Source organism: Mixophyes fleayi, chromosome 5 (assembly GCF_038048845.1).
Source record: "Mixophyes fleayi isolate aMixFle1 chromosome 5, aMixFle1.hap1, whole genome shotgun sequence".
Classification (NCBI taxonomy): Eukaryota; Metazoa; Chordata; class Amphibia; order Anura; family Limnodynastidae; genus Mixophyes; species Mixophyes fleayi.
In genome coordinates this window covers 201,511,219-201,529,896 of record NC_134406.1, presented here as the reverse complement: position 1 = coordinate 201,529,896, position 18,678 = coordinate 201,511,219, and the positions used below count along the sequence as shown (strand labels likewise).

Genomic DNA, 18,678 nt, shown 5'->3' with positions numbered 1-18,678 from the left:
AAATAAATGTCTAACCGTCGGCCACATACCTTGTACTAAAAGAGAGTATATACAGCTGCATAACAGTCCTTGTTGTAAACGTGGCTTCATACTTCAGAATTGGTGTTAGTTATCATCTTTTAACAGTTCACATGCAGTATTCCTTATAAACTTCCATCCATTTTACATCCAGCATTCACTCACTGACTGTATGTACTGTCTGTATTTCATAAGGCTCAATGAATTCCTATTTGCAGTTTTGGGTGGGCTGCATTTACTGCACTTGCCATAGTGCCTGGAAAAGCACTTCTATTGAGCCCTAATAAAGTAATGGCTTTCATCAGTGCCATTCACATTGCTTTTGAAGAAGAATTTGGTTTGCATTGCGCTCTTATTTCTAAGAAGCAGCATGTGATGTATAAATGTGGTTTATTTTGGTGCATATATAGGCCTTGTTTGCAGTGTGGTTCAGTATGTAGTATGTGTATTTCTCCCAACTTTTGGAAATCTGAACAAATTTGTGCACACATGAGAAAGGGAAGTGGTCATGCTATAAATGGGATGTGGTCACATTGGGGCATCATTCCCAAAGCACTGATTCACCCACAGCCCCCTTCCCCTCACCTATAAACACCCTTGCAATGTTGCATGCATTGAAGGACCATCAGTCATTGGTGCAATATCTCTTAACCATCACAGAAATCTTGAATCATGGGACAGTCAAATCTGGACTGTCACACCTAAAATGGGACAGTAGGGAAGTATGTATGTGTGAGAGTGATGGGAACATGTTTGCCTAACTAGTAGTATTTTAGATGGTAGGTACCTGGACAGAGCCAAAACTCATGCCCAAAAGGCATGGATTTACATCCATTCAGGTGTGTTTTTATTTGCATGCCTGTGTCTTTATAGCCACTGTGGACATTAATGTAAAGAACAATGATATTTACAGCTTCATTAAGCTCTTTTGATAAGTGGTTAAAACTGATTGTGCAATGGGAACAGAAGTGAGTACTTTCAAAAACATTACTTTGGGTTTGGAAAGTGCACTTTTAGATTTATTTTATTTGAAATGTGTTTGTGTGGCAATGTTATCATTAAGTTTAGATTTAATTAGTTCCCTGTGTTGTTTCCTGGACTACTAACTCCATATTGTTTGTAGTTCCTGCTGAGTGAGTGTGCTGAGTTTGTAATTGGCATTTGTATAAGCACTTGAATAGATAACTCCTCCCACTGTTGTGATTGGTTTGTGAGCATTATATAAGGAACAAATCCGCTATTTTAGAACGCAATTTAAATGGACGTGGAACAGCAGAAGTGAGTGGTTTCAAAAACATTGGTGTTTTCACGCTTATTGAACTGTAAAATAATTACTATTATATGGATTAGTACAGAGCAATGGCTGCTTGGCATTCATATTGTGCAGCATTCTGGAGATGTGAAAATTGTTCAATCTTTTGAAGTTCTTATATTTGCATAGTGAGATTCTGTCACCCCATAAATTGTCACCACTGCTGTAGAAACCACCTATGAAATGAGAAATTTGGGCCACAGTAGGATGTGAAAGAGGTTGGACGGGGACAGCTCGATGGCCTAGTATTCTGGTACTAGGTGAACACATGTTCTCTTAACCTGTAGTGCAACATCTGAACTCTTATTTCAACTATTTTAAGGTGGAGGAGTGAAGGGTTGATCCCTTTTCATCCCTAAAAATTATGAAACTTGTTTGGTAATAGTGGCTGATTAAGGAAGTGTTAATTTAAATGTAATCTGTACACTTGCTAACAGTCTTGGACATGAGCTCCCTGAGAAGATTTAAATCATATCAAAGTATAGTTTAGATATCATAGTTGCCTGTTACTTAGTCAGCAATGGACACGACTGGTACATCTTTATTCAGTTTATACTTTTAGAAAAGACATATGTATGGCCATATTCAATTAAGCCGCCACATCACAGCTACACATATAAAGTGTCAAAAAGTTACCGCAACAACGCAGATTATTTCCGCAGCCTTAAGGGGGGCAAAGGGAAATCTGCAATGTTGCGGTAACACGAAGTCCCGTCCTTTCCAGAGGAACCTCGTGTTTAATTGAATATGCCCTATAGTTATAAATCAATGCCAACTCCCTTTTATTTTTAAGTAAAGAATGAGGTAAAAGCATATTTCACAAAGGGCCCTACAGGTACTATTTAGTGTATTCCAGTAACTTTCAAAAGTGGTGAGAGGTTTTTCGATTAGTACCAATTTAACACCAGGACAAGGTGTGGCATTGGATAGACAATTTATGGAGAAAATCACAGATGGTGAAGTGATTATGGGATGTTGGCAAGGAGTAATGTCGTTCTGTATTGCATGTGTGGGACATTAATAAGGGAAGTATTCCTAGATTTAGTTGCACAAATGCATTTGTAGCTCCAAATGTATCTGTAGGAGATAACTTGTGGTCTAGTGATCATCAGTCAGTGTGGTTTTATTGTACAAGCAGCAGTATAACTGAACCACACCAAAACAGAGGTTGTAGATTTTAGAAAAAAAATATTTAATCATCATGAAAATTTGTTTATCTGTGAATCTGATTGGAGACCAGGAATGGTGGAATAAACTAAATATATGCATTATTATATGCGACAGAGCTATGTGTCAGATATGTTAATAAAAGCACAATGAAGAGAAAGCCAACGTGGTTTTCAAATAAGATTGCAATTGTTTTAGGAAAATTACATACAAGTAAGAAATAGACATCCTCATTCAGAGGAGGATTAAAACGCACATAATCTAAAAGAGACAGTGACAAAATGTTCTTTAAATGCGTAAGTGAAAGGTAAAGGAGACAAAAGTTGAGTACACACCTATGCAATCATACTTCAGAAGCAATGTCTCCGATGATTACACCAATGATTGAAAGTCCCAAAGAGCATGCCGATTCATGTGTACACAATTTACCTTCATCTGTCATAACCATCTGCTGAAACAATTGGGATTCTACACACACTACAGATATCTGCCTTTGCTGCCGGTCGTCACAATTCCACTTTTGCCCAACATCTTTCTATCGATGACCGCGTTTGTTAGGCAGTTTAGAAAACGTAATCAACAGATGCAATGTGTTTATGTACAATAAAACACAATCGTGGGCGTGTACACACTTGCAATATCGGACCAAACGATTGTGAATCGTGTGATCTGCACGATAATTGCATAGATATGTACTCGGCTAAAAAAAAAAGTAACTTTAGAACTATAGTCCAACAAATGACCCAAAAAAATATAGTGTGCTGTTTTTGGGGTTTTTTTTGTTTTGTTTTGTTTTTATTTAAACTCTGGTAGACTGGTAGATAAAGCTTGCTTAGATTTTTAGCAAGGCATTTCACACGATATGCCAAAATTTATTGTGAGCAAAATTCTGAGCTTAGACTAGATTTGTAAATGTATATTTTGTTAAATTGATATGAATAGATCTGGAACAGCAACGAGTTCATTTGAGATGTGCAAAGTATTGTGGACAAATGTGAATATTTCTTTGAATAGTGAAAATTCCGCTCAACTCCAACCACAATAAATTCAGAAACTGTATAGCCTTGGCTTTCACTCTGTAGTGGAATGGGTAAATGTTTGGTTAAAAGGTAGCAGACAGTGTTCAAATCAATGATGTAAGCTTAAATGAAGGGCTGGTAACCAGTGGAGTGCTTCAGGGATCAGGCCTGGGTCCTGTTTTGTTTAATTTATTAATTTATGTATAGTCAATAAAGTTATGTCTTTTTTTTTTTTCTTTTTTTTCCTTCCGATTAATGCAATGATTTAACCAGAGCTTGACATCCCAGGGATGAAACAAATGCATATTGATTTAGAGGAATAGGCTGAATTGTGGGATATTTATTTTAACTTCTATGTAAAATAATATATTTGGGACCCAAAATATGAAAGCAACAGTGATGGAAAGGGACCTTTTAGTCATAATTGTAGATGATATGAAGATGAGCAAGCACTGGGAATAACCAGTAAAGTACTTTGTTGTATAGGAAGTGGTAGCAGTAAGAGATGTTGTTATACTGGCACGTTATAGGTAAGGATGAATCCGAGCCCACCCGAACAGTGCGGATCCGACGGGATCCGAGCACTGTTCGGGTATTTCCGGCGCCAAAAAAAATGAAAGTGAGGCTCTGACGTCCAAGTCTCGCGTCGGATCTCGCGAGACTCGGATTGCATAAATTCCACGCTTGCGGCCGCCATCTTCATTTTTGGGCTGTGATCAGGGAAGAGGGAGGTTGTAGGGTAGTGGTGCTCCTGCTACTGTGTGATCAGTCCAGTGGTGCTTTATTCTTTTGTCCTGTGCTCTGTCTTGCTCAGTCCAGTGGTGCTTTTGTCCTGTGCTCTGTCCTGCTCAGTCCAGTGGTACTTTGGCCAGTGCTCTGTCCTGCTGAGTCCAGTGGTGCTTTTGTCCTGTGCTCTGTCCTGCTGAGTCCAGTGGTGCTTTTGTCCTGTGCTCTGTCCTGCTGAGTCCAGTGGTGCTTTTGTCCTGTGCTCTGTCCTGCTGAGTCCAGTGGTGCTTTTGTCCTGTGCTCTGTCCTGCTGAGTCCAGTGGTGCTTTTGTCCTGTGCTCTGTCCTGCTGAGTCCAGTGGTGCTTTTGTCCTGTGCTCTGTCCTGCTGAGTCCAGTGGTGCTTTTGTCCTGTGCTCTGTCCTGCTGAGTCCAGTGGTGCTTTTGTCCTGTGCTCTGTCCTGCTGAGTCCAGTGGTGCTTTTGTCCTGTGCTCTGTCCTGCTGAGTCCAGTGGTGCTTTTGTCCTGTGCTCTGTCCTGCTGAGTCCAGTGGTGCTTTTGTCCTGTGCTCTGTCCTGCTGAGTCCAGTGGTGCTTTTGTCCTGTGCTTTGTTCTGATAAGTCCATAGTAATTTTATAATTATTAACAAATCATAAAAATATAAAAAATAAAAAAATTATACAAAAAAAAATAAATAAAAAAAATAATTTAAGAAGTATAAAAAAAAATCTAGAGATATTGTGTGTTCCATCCCCTTTATGTACCCTTTCCCCTTTTTTTTTTTTCTTCTGTACCCCTTTTGAAAAACCTTGAAAAAACCAATAAAAATTTTATTCGTTAAAAAAAAAAATTCTAGAGCAATATATTCTTGCAGTCCAGAAATATTAGTACTGCTATATTTACATACGTTCACTGTTCTTGCAGTCCAGAAATATTAGTACTGCTATATTTACCTACGTTCACTGTTCTTGCAGTCCAGAAATATTAGTATCGGATATTAAAGTACGTTCACTGTTCCTGCTACATCAAAAAGCATGAACCTGCCCTGCCATCAACTAAAACAAGAGGTAGTGACGTGCTTGAACTCCACCCTCTATATGCTGCAGAGGATGGAGGAGCAGCAAAAGCCCATTCAAGCCTACACAGCCACTTGCAATGGGCCACATGTTTGTGCCACCCACTTGTGTCGCTTAGCTTAGACATCCAGCTACCTCGGTGCAACCTTTTGGACTAAAAACAATATTGTGAGGTGTTCAGAATAGACTGGAAATTAGTGGAAATGAATGTTATTGAGGTTAATAATAGTGTAGGAGTGAAAAAAAAAAAAAACCCCCAAAATATGGATTTTAGCACTTTTTTATGCTTTTTTTTAAAAAAAATCAAAACCCAAAATCAGAACCAAATCCTTTTGTGGGGTGTTTTTGGCAAAACAAATCGGAACCCAAAACACCAAAAGTGGCCAGTGCACACCCTTAGTTATAGGTCACAGGTAGTAGTTCACCTTGAGCACAATGGGCACATCTCTGGGTTCCATCTCCAAAATGACATTAATAAAATTGGGTAAAAAGAACTAAGGCCTGCTGCAATAACGCATGGGCTAAATAACAAAACGCATGAAAGATTTCAAGACCTGAACTTCTACAGCTTAGAGGAAAGAAGGGCCAGAATGTTATGACAGAAGCATTACTAAGTATTCATGCTATATTTTAAAATAAATAAAAAAAGATGAAATTGGAGGCAGGATGACTGAAATGTAACATCTGTTTGTAGAAAGAGCATTCCACAGAATATTCTCCCAGCAGTTGTAGTACAGTATAGTTCTAAAATAAATAAATAAACAATATATCCAAACAGATTTTTCTGGGTGCTGACTTATAGTAGCAACCACAACAATATCAAATCAATGTTCTAACCATACAATGCTACGTGTTATATGGATGTAACTACACTTCTTATTGTACTTTGGAGAAGGTAACTGCTGCTCCTTAAATGAACCATTGCGTACAGATTCTCAATGGAGTATACTAAAAAAAAAAAAATGCATAAAAATACAAGCGCAAAAAACTTCTTCCCAGTATATAGGCCACCATACATCTATTTAGTTAAAACAAATTTTTTTAAAACAATTATAAAAAATCAACATTAAAACTCAATTATTTCAAATTGGCTAAATGGTCATGCTTATGACTCTTTTAATAAACCAATGTTTAGACCCAGTTTGTTCTTTCTGTAGAATAAAAGAACAGACTTGGGCAAGGCAACATGATGGCAGATTATCTCTGTCAGTATCAAATCCAACCAGGAGAATGGGTATTATAGAAGGTGGTCTTGCAACAGTTTGTTGAAAAGAATGGGGGCTTCAGATCTGATGGGAACCAGTCAAAACGCAAAGACTCTAAAGCAGAGGGAATAGATGCTCTTACAAGGCCTTGGGACGTCAAACTGGGATGTGTTCCTTCCTGTTCCTTTCATTGCATGGGCACTGAAGATCAAGAGAGGCTATAGAAGTAATGGCAGTTCTTCCATTCTGACCTCTCAGGCAGTGGTTCGCAGAGATTCTCTTAGAACAACCTTGGCCTCTACCACTTTGACCATATCTTCTGCATCAAGGTGATAGTTTTTCTTTTTTTTTTCTTGCTTGCAATAAAACCTCATACTTTCATTATGTATTACAATATGTGGAAACATTCATACTTTGGAGCAAATCCAGATCGACCAATCCTCTTGCTGCAAATCTTCAAGGAGGTTTACAGAAGTGCTTCGCCCTTAGTACGTTGAAAGTATAGGTTTTGGCACTTAGCGTGTTCCTAGACAAAAGATTGGCAGCAGATGATCTCGTGGGAAGTTTTTTGTCAAGCAGCTAAAATTATTTGTCCTCCCATCAAATCTTTTGTGGCTCCTTGGGACCTTAATCTTGTCTCGGGGACTCTAGTATTAAAAGCGTTTGACCCCCTATTATGAAAACTTCAGATATTATTCTAAGAGATGCGAATGCCGCTAACAAGAACATCTACACCAATTTAAAATAGATTTACGAGCAAATCATGGCTTGTTGCCCAAGGTAGTTTCCACATTTGATATCGCTCAAGATATTGTACTTAAGCCCCTTTTGTCAAAAGCCAATGAAAGTGAGAGAAAATGACATACTCTAGACCTGGTCAGAGCGATTGTTTGTTTGAAATCCTTTCTCAAGAGGTGCAAAAAAACAAAACAAAACAAACAAAGTGATCATCTTTGTACTTCTTGTGAACGGTAAGCTCTATCCAAAGATACTCTTGAAAGATGGATTTGATATGTCATTATACAGGCTTATGAGAGGATCTGATGTGACGTGCCAAAAGTATTAAGGGCATATATGCATGGGGTCGGTGTTCAGCTCCTGGACACACAGGGATCAGGCTTCTGCAAATTATATGTGAGAGGCAGCGGGCTGCTCATACCTTCTCCAGACATTACCTTCTGCATGCGATCACTTCTGCTGACATTCAGTTTGAAAGGAAGAGGTTTATATATGATCGCTGTGTGCCTGATTTTTATTTATTTATTTTAAATCCACCCTGTGTTATTGATTGGGTACATCCCATTCATTGGGGCTGCCTTGGAGGCTGAAGAGGAAATAAGCAAATTGTAATCACTAATTTCCTGGATGTACTCCATGGTAATCCCAATATTCCCTTCAATGTTAATTGTTTATATGTTATTCAGAGACATCTTAGGAAGCTACTCAGACAACAAAGGAAGTCACACTATATACCTTGGGGAGTCAACTTTTTCTTGTCTAGTCAACTGACCTAGGGTTAATCCATTTGTGAGGGTTATCATGGAGTACTTCAAGAAAATGAAATGGTCTGTTAGTATAATTTGTTTAGGTAGTTTGCTCATTTATTATGCAACCAACTTTGCAACCACAATCAAGTTATATACTGAGCAGAGAGGCTTTAGGACACCACACTTAGTGGGCTCCTTCACAGCAAAATTCACCCACCCCCTCTTTCCTCTGCAATCGTGAATGGAGGGCTTTGACTTTGATCAAGTGATCCTCTCCATAAATGAGGTTGAGTACTGAAATGCAAATTATGAGACTCTGCAGCAACGTAATTCTCCCACACAGAGATTTAGCAAAGGGAATGCTGAGTTGTAGGAGGACTACTTCGAAAAACATCAAATTCATGTTAAACAGGTACAAAACTTGTGAGTTTGCAGCTTAATACCATAGCTGTCTACTCTCCCCAAATTTCTTGGAATTGTCCTTGGTTCCCAGGTGTAGTGCACCTTCCCAAATCTTACCTACTTCCCTAGTGAATTAGGTGAGGGCGGAATGCAGTGATGTGATTTACAGTGAATTTCATCATTCTGACGACCCCCCCTGCTCAATTATTTTGGGAATCCTGGCAATAGGCAGCCGAATGCCGGGCCGCAAGTACGCAATCCAGGAAAGATCCAAAATGTTGGCGAGTATATTTAATTCACAACATTTTGTTATTTATTTTGCGTTTAGGAGATTAATACATTTAGAGTTTACATTGAGGTGGCGAATATATATATTTTAATGGATTTTAATTATTTTGCACCCTCATTTTAAAGGCTTAATTTGTACACCTCCAAAAAAAGAGAAAAAGTACTTAAAACTAAACACTATGTTGTAGAACTTACCATGTTGCTGGCATTTGCCAAAGTGTGTTTTTTTTTCTGTTGACTTATGATCATTTCTTGGCAATATGTGACAATTTTGAGCATTTTACACATAGTGATTGATATTTTCTTGTTGTCAATCCATATAACAGTGGTGCCATCTACTGGCTGTTTGTATTGTTTACATGTATTGATTACATAATATAATAATACTCATGGGATCCAAAATGTTTGGCAGTCATTTATGCTTCAAGTGCTGTAGACTAAACCTGTTCAAGTCACTCACATAAGTGCTAGACTTTTACTCTTCCAGATCCAGAAGCTGAGAAAGTGGGAGGGGGATTCTTTAGCCATCAGTGTGTATGGGATATTTGGCTCATTAACGTGACTGAATTACACAGAAGCACTGCCTGGTTTCTAGTGCAATACATCCAGCTTTGTATCGGGTCCGTGATCACTATAACAAAATATAGGTGTACAATTTAATACAAAGATTCTAAATGATATATTTTTCCTACATTTTCTGTTTAAAAATATGTAAACATGTTAATTACACACTACATAAGTGACCTAAATGTGAGTGTGCTGTATGTTTCGTTCCTACCTGGCTGGTAAACATGAGGCTTGAAGCCAGTGTTAATAGGGCAGAAATGTAAGACAGGTAGGTAATACATAACTATATACTGTTATACAGTCTGAACACGTTTTGGAAAACAAATTTATTCTTAAACCATCTATATGTATATGCCCTGACATGTTTCTTTAGACCACAGGAGTGTTCTACAATGATATCGGACTCCATCCTTTTGACAGTGTGACATAATTAAACTTTTCCTGAAGAGGTGCCACATTTTGCCTGACTAATGGCTACAGGAATAGTTCTTATTCATGGTCTCAGGCAGAAGACCAAGAGGGTTTCTCCTTTTCAATGTATCTTATCCAAGCCTGGCCTATGTTACTGATTGATATGTCAAGTGGTGACTGGCTCTCAATATGAGTGAAAGAAATAAAAGGGCTGTATATCCTACCACCACCACCTCATGCCTTTGCAGGCAAAGCACATTATTCTTGTAGTGGCAGACCTGCAACACAGTCTAGTTCAAATATGATTTTTTCATTAAACTATTTTTGATGGGTATATTATTATGCCAAGTATTTTTAATTTCAACATTTTTTTTTTTAAGTTTGATTCAAAGTATTCTACCAATACAGTAGGTTGAAACAATGCGAAAAAAATAACAATTGGTATGTTCTAGTTTTAATTTTAAAGTGATAAATGGGTTTGGTAATAGCAGCTTGTACCAGGCAATAGAGCTGTTTATACAGAACTTTATCTTTCTGATTTTACATTTTTGCAAAAGAATGGGATTTTTATGCCAGTGTTACAACCTTTAGTATTTGTTAAAAATATATGATGATTGATACAAATCATTTTCTTTTTACTCTCATAGGAAAGGTGTTTGTGGCCTCCAGATAGCTTAGTGGCACCACAAGGACCGTCGGAGGTATGATTCATCATCTTTATTTCATTTGATTATGAGCTCAGTGCACAATATGATATAGAAAATGGAGTGTGTAATGCAGTCTCTACACTTCAGGATGTCAACAAAATTATTTTGACTACATGTACAAAATAAGTGGCTTTTTCTTAGGTAGTTGTACCCAGTGCCGGATTAAGGGAATGGAGGCCCCTGGGCTAAGGGGGCCTCCATTCCCCTGTGAGGGCCCCCCCCCCCCCCCCCCCCCCCGGCACTTACCGCCTTCCCCGGCGCGCTGTACTCTCTTTACTGAGGAGGTCTCGTGAGAGTGAGACTCACGAGATCTCCTCAGTGAGGAGACTACAGCGCGCCGGGGAAGGACTGCAGGGAAAGTGCTCTGCAGCACTGATCGTGCCGGGGGCGCCCCCGACCGATCAATACTGCTGCTGAGCACTTTCAAGGGCCCCCTGGATGCCATAGGCCCCTGGGCTGTAGCCCAGTTAGCCCTATGGTTAATCCGGCCCTGGTTGTGCCCAAAGATTGTGCCTATGTGAACCAACCCATATGTGGACAACTTATGGTGATGAACAATGTTTATTTTGGCCCCACGCATAGTATTGTGGATTGAGCCTTTGACCTATATATTATATATATCCACATAAAAGTTCCATACAAAGGTTTGGGGGGTGTGATAAACGGGGGGGATGCCATTTAATGTTATTATAATGGTATACAAATATTAGTGCATTGTGTGTGTGTGTGTAGGTTTCCATATAGGGAGAGAGAACTCTGTGTAATACATGTGAAAAAGAAAGTACACCCTCTTTCAAATCTTTGTTTTTAGATACCAGTATATAATGAACGTTCATCTAGTCCTCACAGAGTCCTAAAATGTAATGACTAATATCTCATGTAAAACAAAAAACATAATGTCACTTATTCAGCAAAAAGTGTGGGGGGAAGAAACACGTGTCCTTACTGCTACCATATCAAAAACAGAAAGTAAATGCTGCTGCTCAACTGTGCTTCATTATTTGATCATCAGTAAATACTACCACCTCTGTATACGTTGTGGAAGTTTGGTCTGGAGCATTCAGGTTTGTTTTTCCGCCATACCAAGGAAAAATATATCTGCAATGATCTCACAGAAACTGTTGCTTCTCGTCAGTCTGGAAATGGTTATAAGGCAATTTCTAAACAATTTGAAGTCCAACCTTCTACAGCATTGTTTTTAAATTGAGAACAGTTGCTAAACTTCCCAGGAGTAGGCTTCATGGCAAATTTTACCAATAAACAAGGCTGTATAATTGCAAATAACTCAAACTTCATTTAGGGATCTTCCAACAATGGAAGCTTTACTGAAATTTGATCATGCAGCCGGACAATGAACCTAAGCACACCAACAAATTTGCAACTAAATGGCTGAAAAATAAAAGAATCAAGTTTTTATAATGACTAAGGTTTTAAGCTCGAACTTAAACCCATTTAGAATCGGAAGTGGGACATTAAAAGAGCTGTGCATAAAGTGAATGCCCACAAACATCGACAAACTTGAAGCATAAGGAAGAGTGGGCCACAATTACTCAAATATGTGAGACCTGATGAAGTCCTAAAGAAAATGACTACTTAGTTATTGCTGCTAAAGGTGATCCTACAAACCTCTGAATCATGGGGTGTACTAATTCCCACATTGCATCTTCATGTTCATAATGACAAAGAAAGAAAATGTTAGGTGTCCTGTGTCACAAGATTAGATGTATCAAATTTTAGTACTTTGTGAGAACTAGATGGTTGTCATTATGTGTATGAACATAATTAACTAAGATTTTAAATAGGGTGTATTTTTTTTTCACATGTCTGTATAGGAGTCTTAGTAGTGTGTGTAGAATTAGTAGTATAGACCTCAGAAGAACACGATGTGTGGGGGCCTAGTGGGGTGGGCGAGGAGAAGCTCTTTCCCTTGTACTGATCCCATAGCCAGCCATGATTAGGAAAGTCTTGGTACAGCACCCACAATGGGTGATTAGGGGAATGCTTTAAGGTATGATGGGAGGTAGCATACAAATGAAGTGGGATTGCAGGCAGGGGAGGACTGGCAAATTTCAGCCCGGGGGGAAAACTCGACTTGGCAGCCTATTTTAAAGGGAAAAAAATGCAGGTGACCCAGCCAAAGGTAGCACACCATGGGACCAGCCTGCCCCCCTACCCCCAGCCCTTCCTGATTGCAAGATTAGAATAATGTAAACTAGAGAGCCCACAGTTGAGTAACAAAATGTCATAGCGATGCAGTATGTATTTCTGTGTTAATGTTGTATCTGTGTGTTAGTGAATGTCTCTTGCATACAAAAAGGATGATAATCCATTACAGAGAACATTGTTTAGCTTTCTTATATGTGTGTTTAATATATGCGTTTTTACTACTGAACTTTTCTAGATCATGTATGCGCCAAGATCAAGAGACAGATTCACGGCTCCTTCGTTTATGCAGCGAGATCGTTTCAGCCGCTTCCAGCCAACATATCCTTACATTCAGCATGAAATTGACCTTCCGCCTACTATTTCACTCTCTGATGGAGAGGAGCCTCCACCATACCAGGGGCCATGCACTCTGCAGTTGCGAGACCCGGAACAACAGATGGAACTAAATAGAGAATCTGTCAGAGCACCTCCAAACAGGACCATTTTTGACAGTGATTTAATAGACATATCAATGTACAATGGGGGCCCTTGTCCACCTAGCAGCAATTCGGGCATCAGTGCAACAAATTATAGCAGCAATGGCAGAATGGAAGGTCCACCACCAACCTACAATGAAGTTATGGGACATTATCCAGGCTCATCTTATTTCCACCACCAGCAAAACACCTCCCCCCAATCTCAGACAGGTAGTAGACTTCCATTTCAACCGAATGATCAAGAGAGCACAATAGTTCCTCTCAATGGAAAAGACAAGCAGCCAGGGAACCTTGTCTGAACCCCCCCAACCTGCGCTTAACCTGAAGCGAAGGAAGTAGTCATCACAGTTGTCTTGGGACTTCCTGAGCTCCATGCACAGTGCTGTTGAGCTTCAAGTGGTACAATTAATTTAAACCAAATGCACATATTATTGTATGCTTATTCTGATACCAGTCAGAGGAAAGCATGCAACTGGATATAATTATACACACTTCCTTTCTGTTTTTGACCTGTACATTTGTTTCAGGAAAAGTGTTTGTTATAGTATTTCAGTTATTTAAGATTTTAAATAACTTTGCACAGTACTCAAGCTTTGCAGAGCATCTTTTATATTACACATTAATGACAGTCATATAGAACAAGTAAGTATTAATTTAGAAGTGCTAAGGTTTGTAGGGAGATGGCCAGTGTTTGATAGGGGATATGTAGGGGCAATGCTAATTATTTTATATAAATCCATAACTCTTTTGAGTGTGCCAATGTATACAGTGAATGAATGTGATGAATGCTATACCTGTTTTTAAAAAGAAAAAAAAGTTGCACTAACTGATTGTTCAGATTATCCTATATGAGGGAAATGTATTATGTAAGTTTTCATTTGCAGTACACTATTTTCAACTGAGAGGTAGAAATAAAAATTCTGACATTAAGATGCTGGACAAGGAAGACATCACGCAGGGTTGTATATTCGTTTCAAATATTTTTGCTAGACAGTTGCTTTTTTATTGTTTTACTTTTTTTGGTTTTTTTTCAGTAAACTGGGGCTGGGCAACTTTTGGCTCCCCGGGTGCCCTGTACTACAGCTCCCATGCTGCATACTCATGTGGGAGATGCATTTCAGAGGCATCGTACAGAAAGTTGCCAGTTTGTGTTTCCTTATTGCCACAAACAGTTAAAGTTGTGCAGCAAATGAAAAACACAATGCCTCAATGTGTTGAGGCGGTTGGATGGAAGATTCTCCCCCCTTTAGGTTGTGACATTTCTTACACACGTCTACATTTACTTCCTTAATAAAAAATATTTTAATGTATACAACTTTACCTTGTATTGGTTACAGAGGAAAATGACATCAAAATAATTATAGCTAAAAAGTCTATAGTTGCATTATTCATCAATCAGCATGAAATAAACTGGCTGTAATATAGACTGAGGGGAGCGGTTTCCTGTAGTATGTTGGCTCAGGGCAGTGTTAGTTAGCTTTCTGTTTTTATCTTCTAGTTGAACTACAGATTCCACCATCCTTAACCAAAAATTTTTTTAAGTAAAGGATAATTGTAATAATTCCACGTTAACTAGATTTCTAAAGTATGTTTGTTTTGATGTCTCAACACCTGAATTCTTAGCCATATTCTGAGCATCTTAAATCAGGTAAGTGTCTCTATATTCTCAGCCATGCTTAGGCAGCCTATGGCTCTCCAGCTATTACGAAACTACAAATGCCAGCATGTCATGCTAGCCTATCACAGCCAAGGCATGCTGCTTATTGTAAGTCTACAACAGCTGAGGAACCATCGGGTGTCTTTCTGGCTAAACCTACTTATGAACACACATGGCTATATAGAACAAAGACTGAACATTTTAGTTTAAGTCCATGATAACATCAGTGGCATTTGCATACTAGGTTGTAGATGGCTTATTTATTTTAATTGTTTATAGTGACAGTTGTGGAATTGCTGAGCAGTGAAGGAAGAAAGTCAGAAAATTGCTGTGCTTGGTAACACTAGCAGTTTGTCATCCTCTTAGAACTGTTCATAATATTCCCTTGTGGTAACAATAATGTGTGCGTCACTCATGGATGAACACCTCCCATATAAGGACGAATGAAACTTGGAGAGATGTTGTGGTCATTCATGGCTTAGATACTGTGTGTTTATTTAATGTGTAGTGATTTCATTTCCTTGCATTTTCATCTTGTTGTTTTCTTTTTACTTCCTCATACTAGTTATTAACAGCACATTATGTGTCTGTTTTTAAAACTGATTATGGAAATGATTGGGTTGTTTGTGCAAAATAGCAGAAAATACTACTTTTATTCATGGACACCGTATGTCAATGTGTAACAAAGACAGGGAAATAGTTTTATTTTTAGCATAGTACAAAAATGTAAGGGCACAGAAATCACCACTGGCGACTTGGGCACTCACCCCTAGCTGCTCTTTGAGGGGTTTCTTTTTTTTTTTTTTAAAAAAAAGAAAGTTAAATATTTTTTTTGTTTTGACCAAAATCTTATAGCTGCACAAATATCAGTGTTATATTAATGAGTGGCACGAAGCACACTTACGATGGAAAACGGTGTGTTTTTATTAGAAAAAATAAATGTAAATATATTCTCAAACTAATACTGTGTTTTTTAAATGCCTCTGTATAAAAGTGTCCTCACTAATAGGAGATTAATTTTCCAGAGATTAGAAGATTGTTTGTAAGTACTGTTGATTCGTTTAAAGACTTATTCATATCGGCATTGGAAAACTTCTGTTGAGCATAGTGAAAACCTTGTATTTTGTCCTCGCTTTTAACAAAGCGCTGACATAGAATTCCATTGGCGCAAAATTGATGCAAAGCGATGGAACAGATTGTCCTGGTATGTTAATCCAGACAAAAATATAGATGAATGGACCTGTACTATCAGCATTAAAGCTCATTGCACACGTCATATTAAAAACCCTGCGTTTGAGCCCTTATGGTTGAAAAGCATTTGTTAAAGTGATTAGCTGTCTTCAACAGTAATGAGGGTTTCAGGGTATATCGCCATTATTGCAATAAAGTTTAAAAAAGTAATTGTGAGTGTCCATTTCTATCCTAGAGACAGAAGGATGTGACTCAGACTAATGGCTTTTCAGACTGGTTTTAAACATGTCCGCTGTAGTCTCTTAAACACAAATGCATACAAGTACATACCTGAAGCAAACTTTAATACAGTGCTCCTTCTTTATAATACCGCCCCTCACCTACCACATGTATATTCTCTATCTGATTATATGGCACCCACTTTAAATTGCCACTCTCTTTCTAATGCCTGTTTGGTTGTGTTTTAAACTGGTGACTTAATGAAGGAGCACTGTATGTGGGTTTTTTCACTTGGGTTAATTATCAATGTAATTGGGGGGGGGGGGGGGGGGGGGGGTTCCCATTTAAATCTTGCATCCCTTCCGCAACATTTAGTTCATAGCCCCCAAAAGGAAGTACAGTTTGTGGTAAGTTTTTGTGGGTGATCTGTACTGGACTGTATACCACTGCTTTAGTCACCTTCATGACTCGGCAGATGGATAGTACAGTAGTTATTTTAATACCTCTGTTCCCAGTATACCCCGAGGAGTGACACTTTCTGAAATGTTTTGGCTCAGCTGTGGAGTGATTGTTCTTGTTTGCCCCCCCTCATACTTCTCTCTTCCCTTCATCCTCCACCATAGTGCCCTCTTCCCCTCCTCCCCCTCCTCTTCCACCCTTCAATCGCGCTCTCCCCTCCTCCATATTTTTTCTCCTTATATAGTTAGCTACGTAGTAATGGACACTGGGAACCAGATCATATACAGTGGTTTCACTTCACATTTTTACTATTTTTAATTGGTAGACCTTTTGAAAAGTAACATAGAAGTGATAACAGCATAATATTCAGAGGACATTCCTGTATCCATCATGTTGTGAATTCTAATACCCAATGCAAGATTTATTTTCACACACAAAATGTTGTGAATCCCTGAACTGGTTATTGCTGGACTACAGCTGCCACGCTATATAGTAATGCACAGGCTGCATTGATTGTATCTTCCATCCAACCTTTATCCTCCAAGAAAGATTTTAATTTATCACTATAGCAGATTGATGAGCAGCTATGAAAGCACAAAGACAATTAATACAGTAATTGGCATGCAAATGGGTACAAAACTATCTTTTACATGTAGATCCAGGGGTAGGATCGTGCACACTCAGAAGAGGCCTCCACACTGCTCTAATGAGAGCAGCGAGGGGGACTTGAGACAAGAATGGCAACGTCGGGCCCATCCCAAATTTTGCTTTCTGGCCTGTCAATGCGCTGTTCCACCTCTGTATAGATCTTTTATGTTCATTCCAGGGCATCATTCAAAAGTTATGCATAATGCTGCAAATGTTATATTTGGAGTGTAGCATGCAACAGTGATTGTCATTGTAGTCATAACAAGGTTTAACCACCGGCTAAAAGCCGTTTATGAAACGCACATGCAGGCTTTAAAAATAAGTTATCACTGAACATGCTGAAATAATTGGAGGGATAATTTTATCAAAAATAATTGTTTTTCATTAGGCAAAATTGTTACACAGCCTACAATCACAGTAATTTTTTTTGTTATAAAACTTCAAAATCGACATTGGTTGTTCATTGCTGTGATGTATTTAGTACCTTTAATTGTACAAACATCCATTTTTTTTCTGCATATATATTTTAGCCTTTATCTTTTGTCATTGTTAAGATATCGTTGCTGAAATTACAGCCATTTTCTTTCCCAGTATGCAAATTTTTAAAACTTTTTTTTTTTTTTTTTTATGATCATAACTTTATTTAAAGTATTGGTACAATAAGACATTACACTGTGAGCAGCCCTGAATAACACAACAATGTATTATGGCATTTTTTTCCCTACAAAATATAGACATCTATATTAACGGCTTGCACTAGATTTGCATTGCCGTACATTAAAGGGAGAAAATACTTGATACTCAATAACTTACATGATAAAATGATTTAGTTATACATCAACAGAAATAAAAATAGAAGCAAAAAAAAAAAAAGGTTTCATGTTTGCTATGGTTTTCTTGTACGCTAAATTACTGCTGCTGCTTTTACTGCCAATGTTGACGTGTTCAGTGATTGTAAAGTGTGGTAATATGTGCTAGATATGACATTGATACCACATGGTTCTTCATCTTGTAAAATAGGGTGTTGTAAGAAGAGATCTGCATGTCTATTGTTATGGAGCTTCCATAATGGTCAGAGAGTAAGGGAAGCTCTGTCACCTCCATTTTTGCTGTGCCTCATTTGTAAAGGTGCTTTTTTCAGTTTAGCGTTTCATACGTCTTATTTGAAGTGTTTTTGTTTTTTGTTTTTTTTTAACAAGCTGTATATAATTTGGATATTATGCACATATCCTACCCAATGGGTAGAACAGAAAACAGATATTCATTGTTAATACTGTAATATAATGTATAGCTGATATCAATTTTAACTACAATGGCATAGAATTTGTGAATGCCTAACATGTCTAGTCCTTTTTTGTAAGATTTGCAAATGAATGCATACAGATGACAGAAATCTATGTATTTTATTTTCCTATTAAATATCAATATATCACATAAGGAAAAAAGAACAAATCTAAGTTTTTATGTACTTGTTTATAT

At 38.2% G+C, this 18,678-nt stretch overlaps 1 protein-coding gene across 5 annotated transcripts in view; it reads left to right on the top strand.

Moving 5' to 3' along the window:
• LDLRAD4 (low density lipoprotein receptor class A domain containing 4) overlaps window positions 1-15,481 on the top strand; it is a 262,336-nt gene extending 246,855 nt beyond the window's left edge. For all 5 annotated transcript variants that reach the window (XM_075213262.1, XM_075213260.1, XM_075213261.1 and 2 more), the window contains 2 exons: window positions 10,324-10,377; window positions 12,785-15,481. In XM_075213262.1, coding sequence (XP_075069363.1) covers window positions 10,324-10,377; window positions 12,785-13,324 — 594 coding nt within the window. In that variant the 3' untranslated portion in view covers window positions 13,325-15,481. The remainder of the gene's footprint in view (window positions 1-10,323; window positions 10,378-12,784) is intronic.
• The last annotated feature ends 3,197 nt before the right edge of the window (window positions 15,482-18,678 follow it).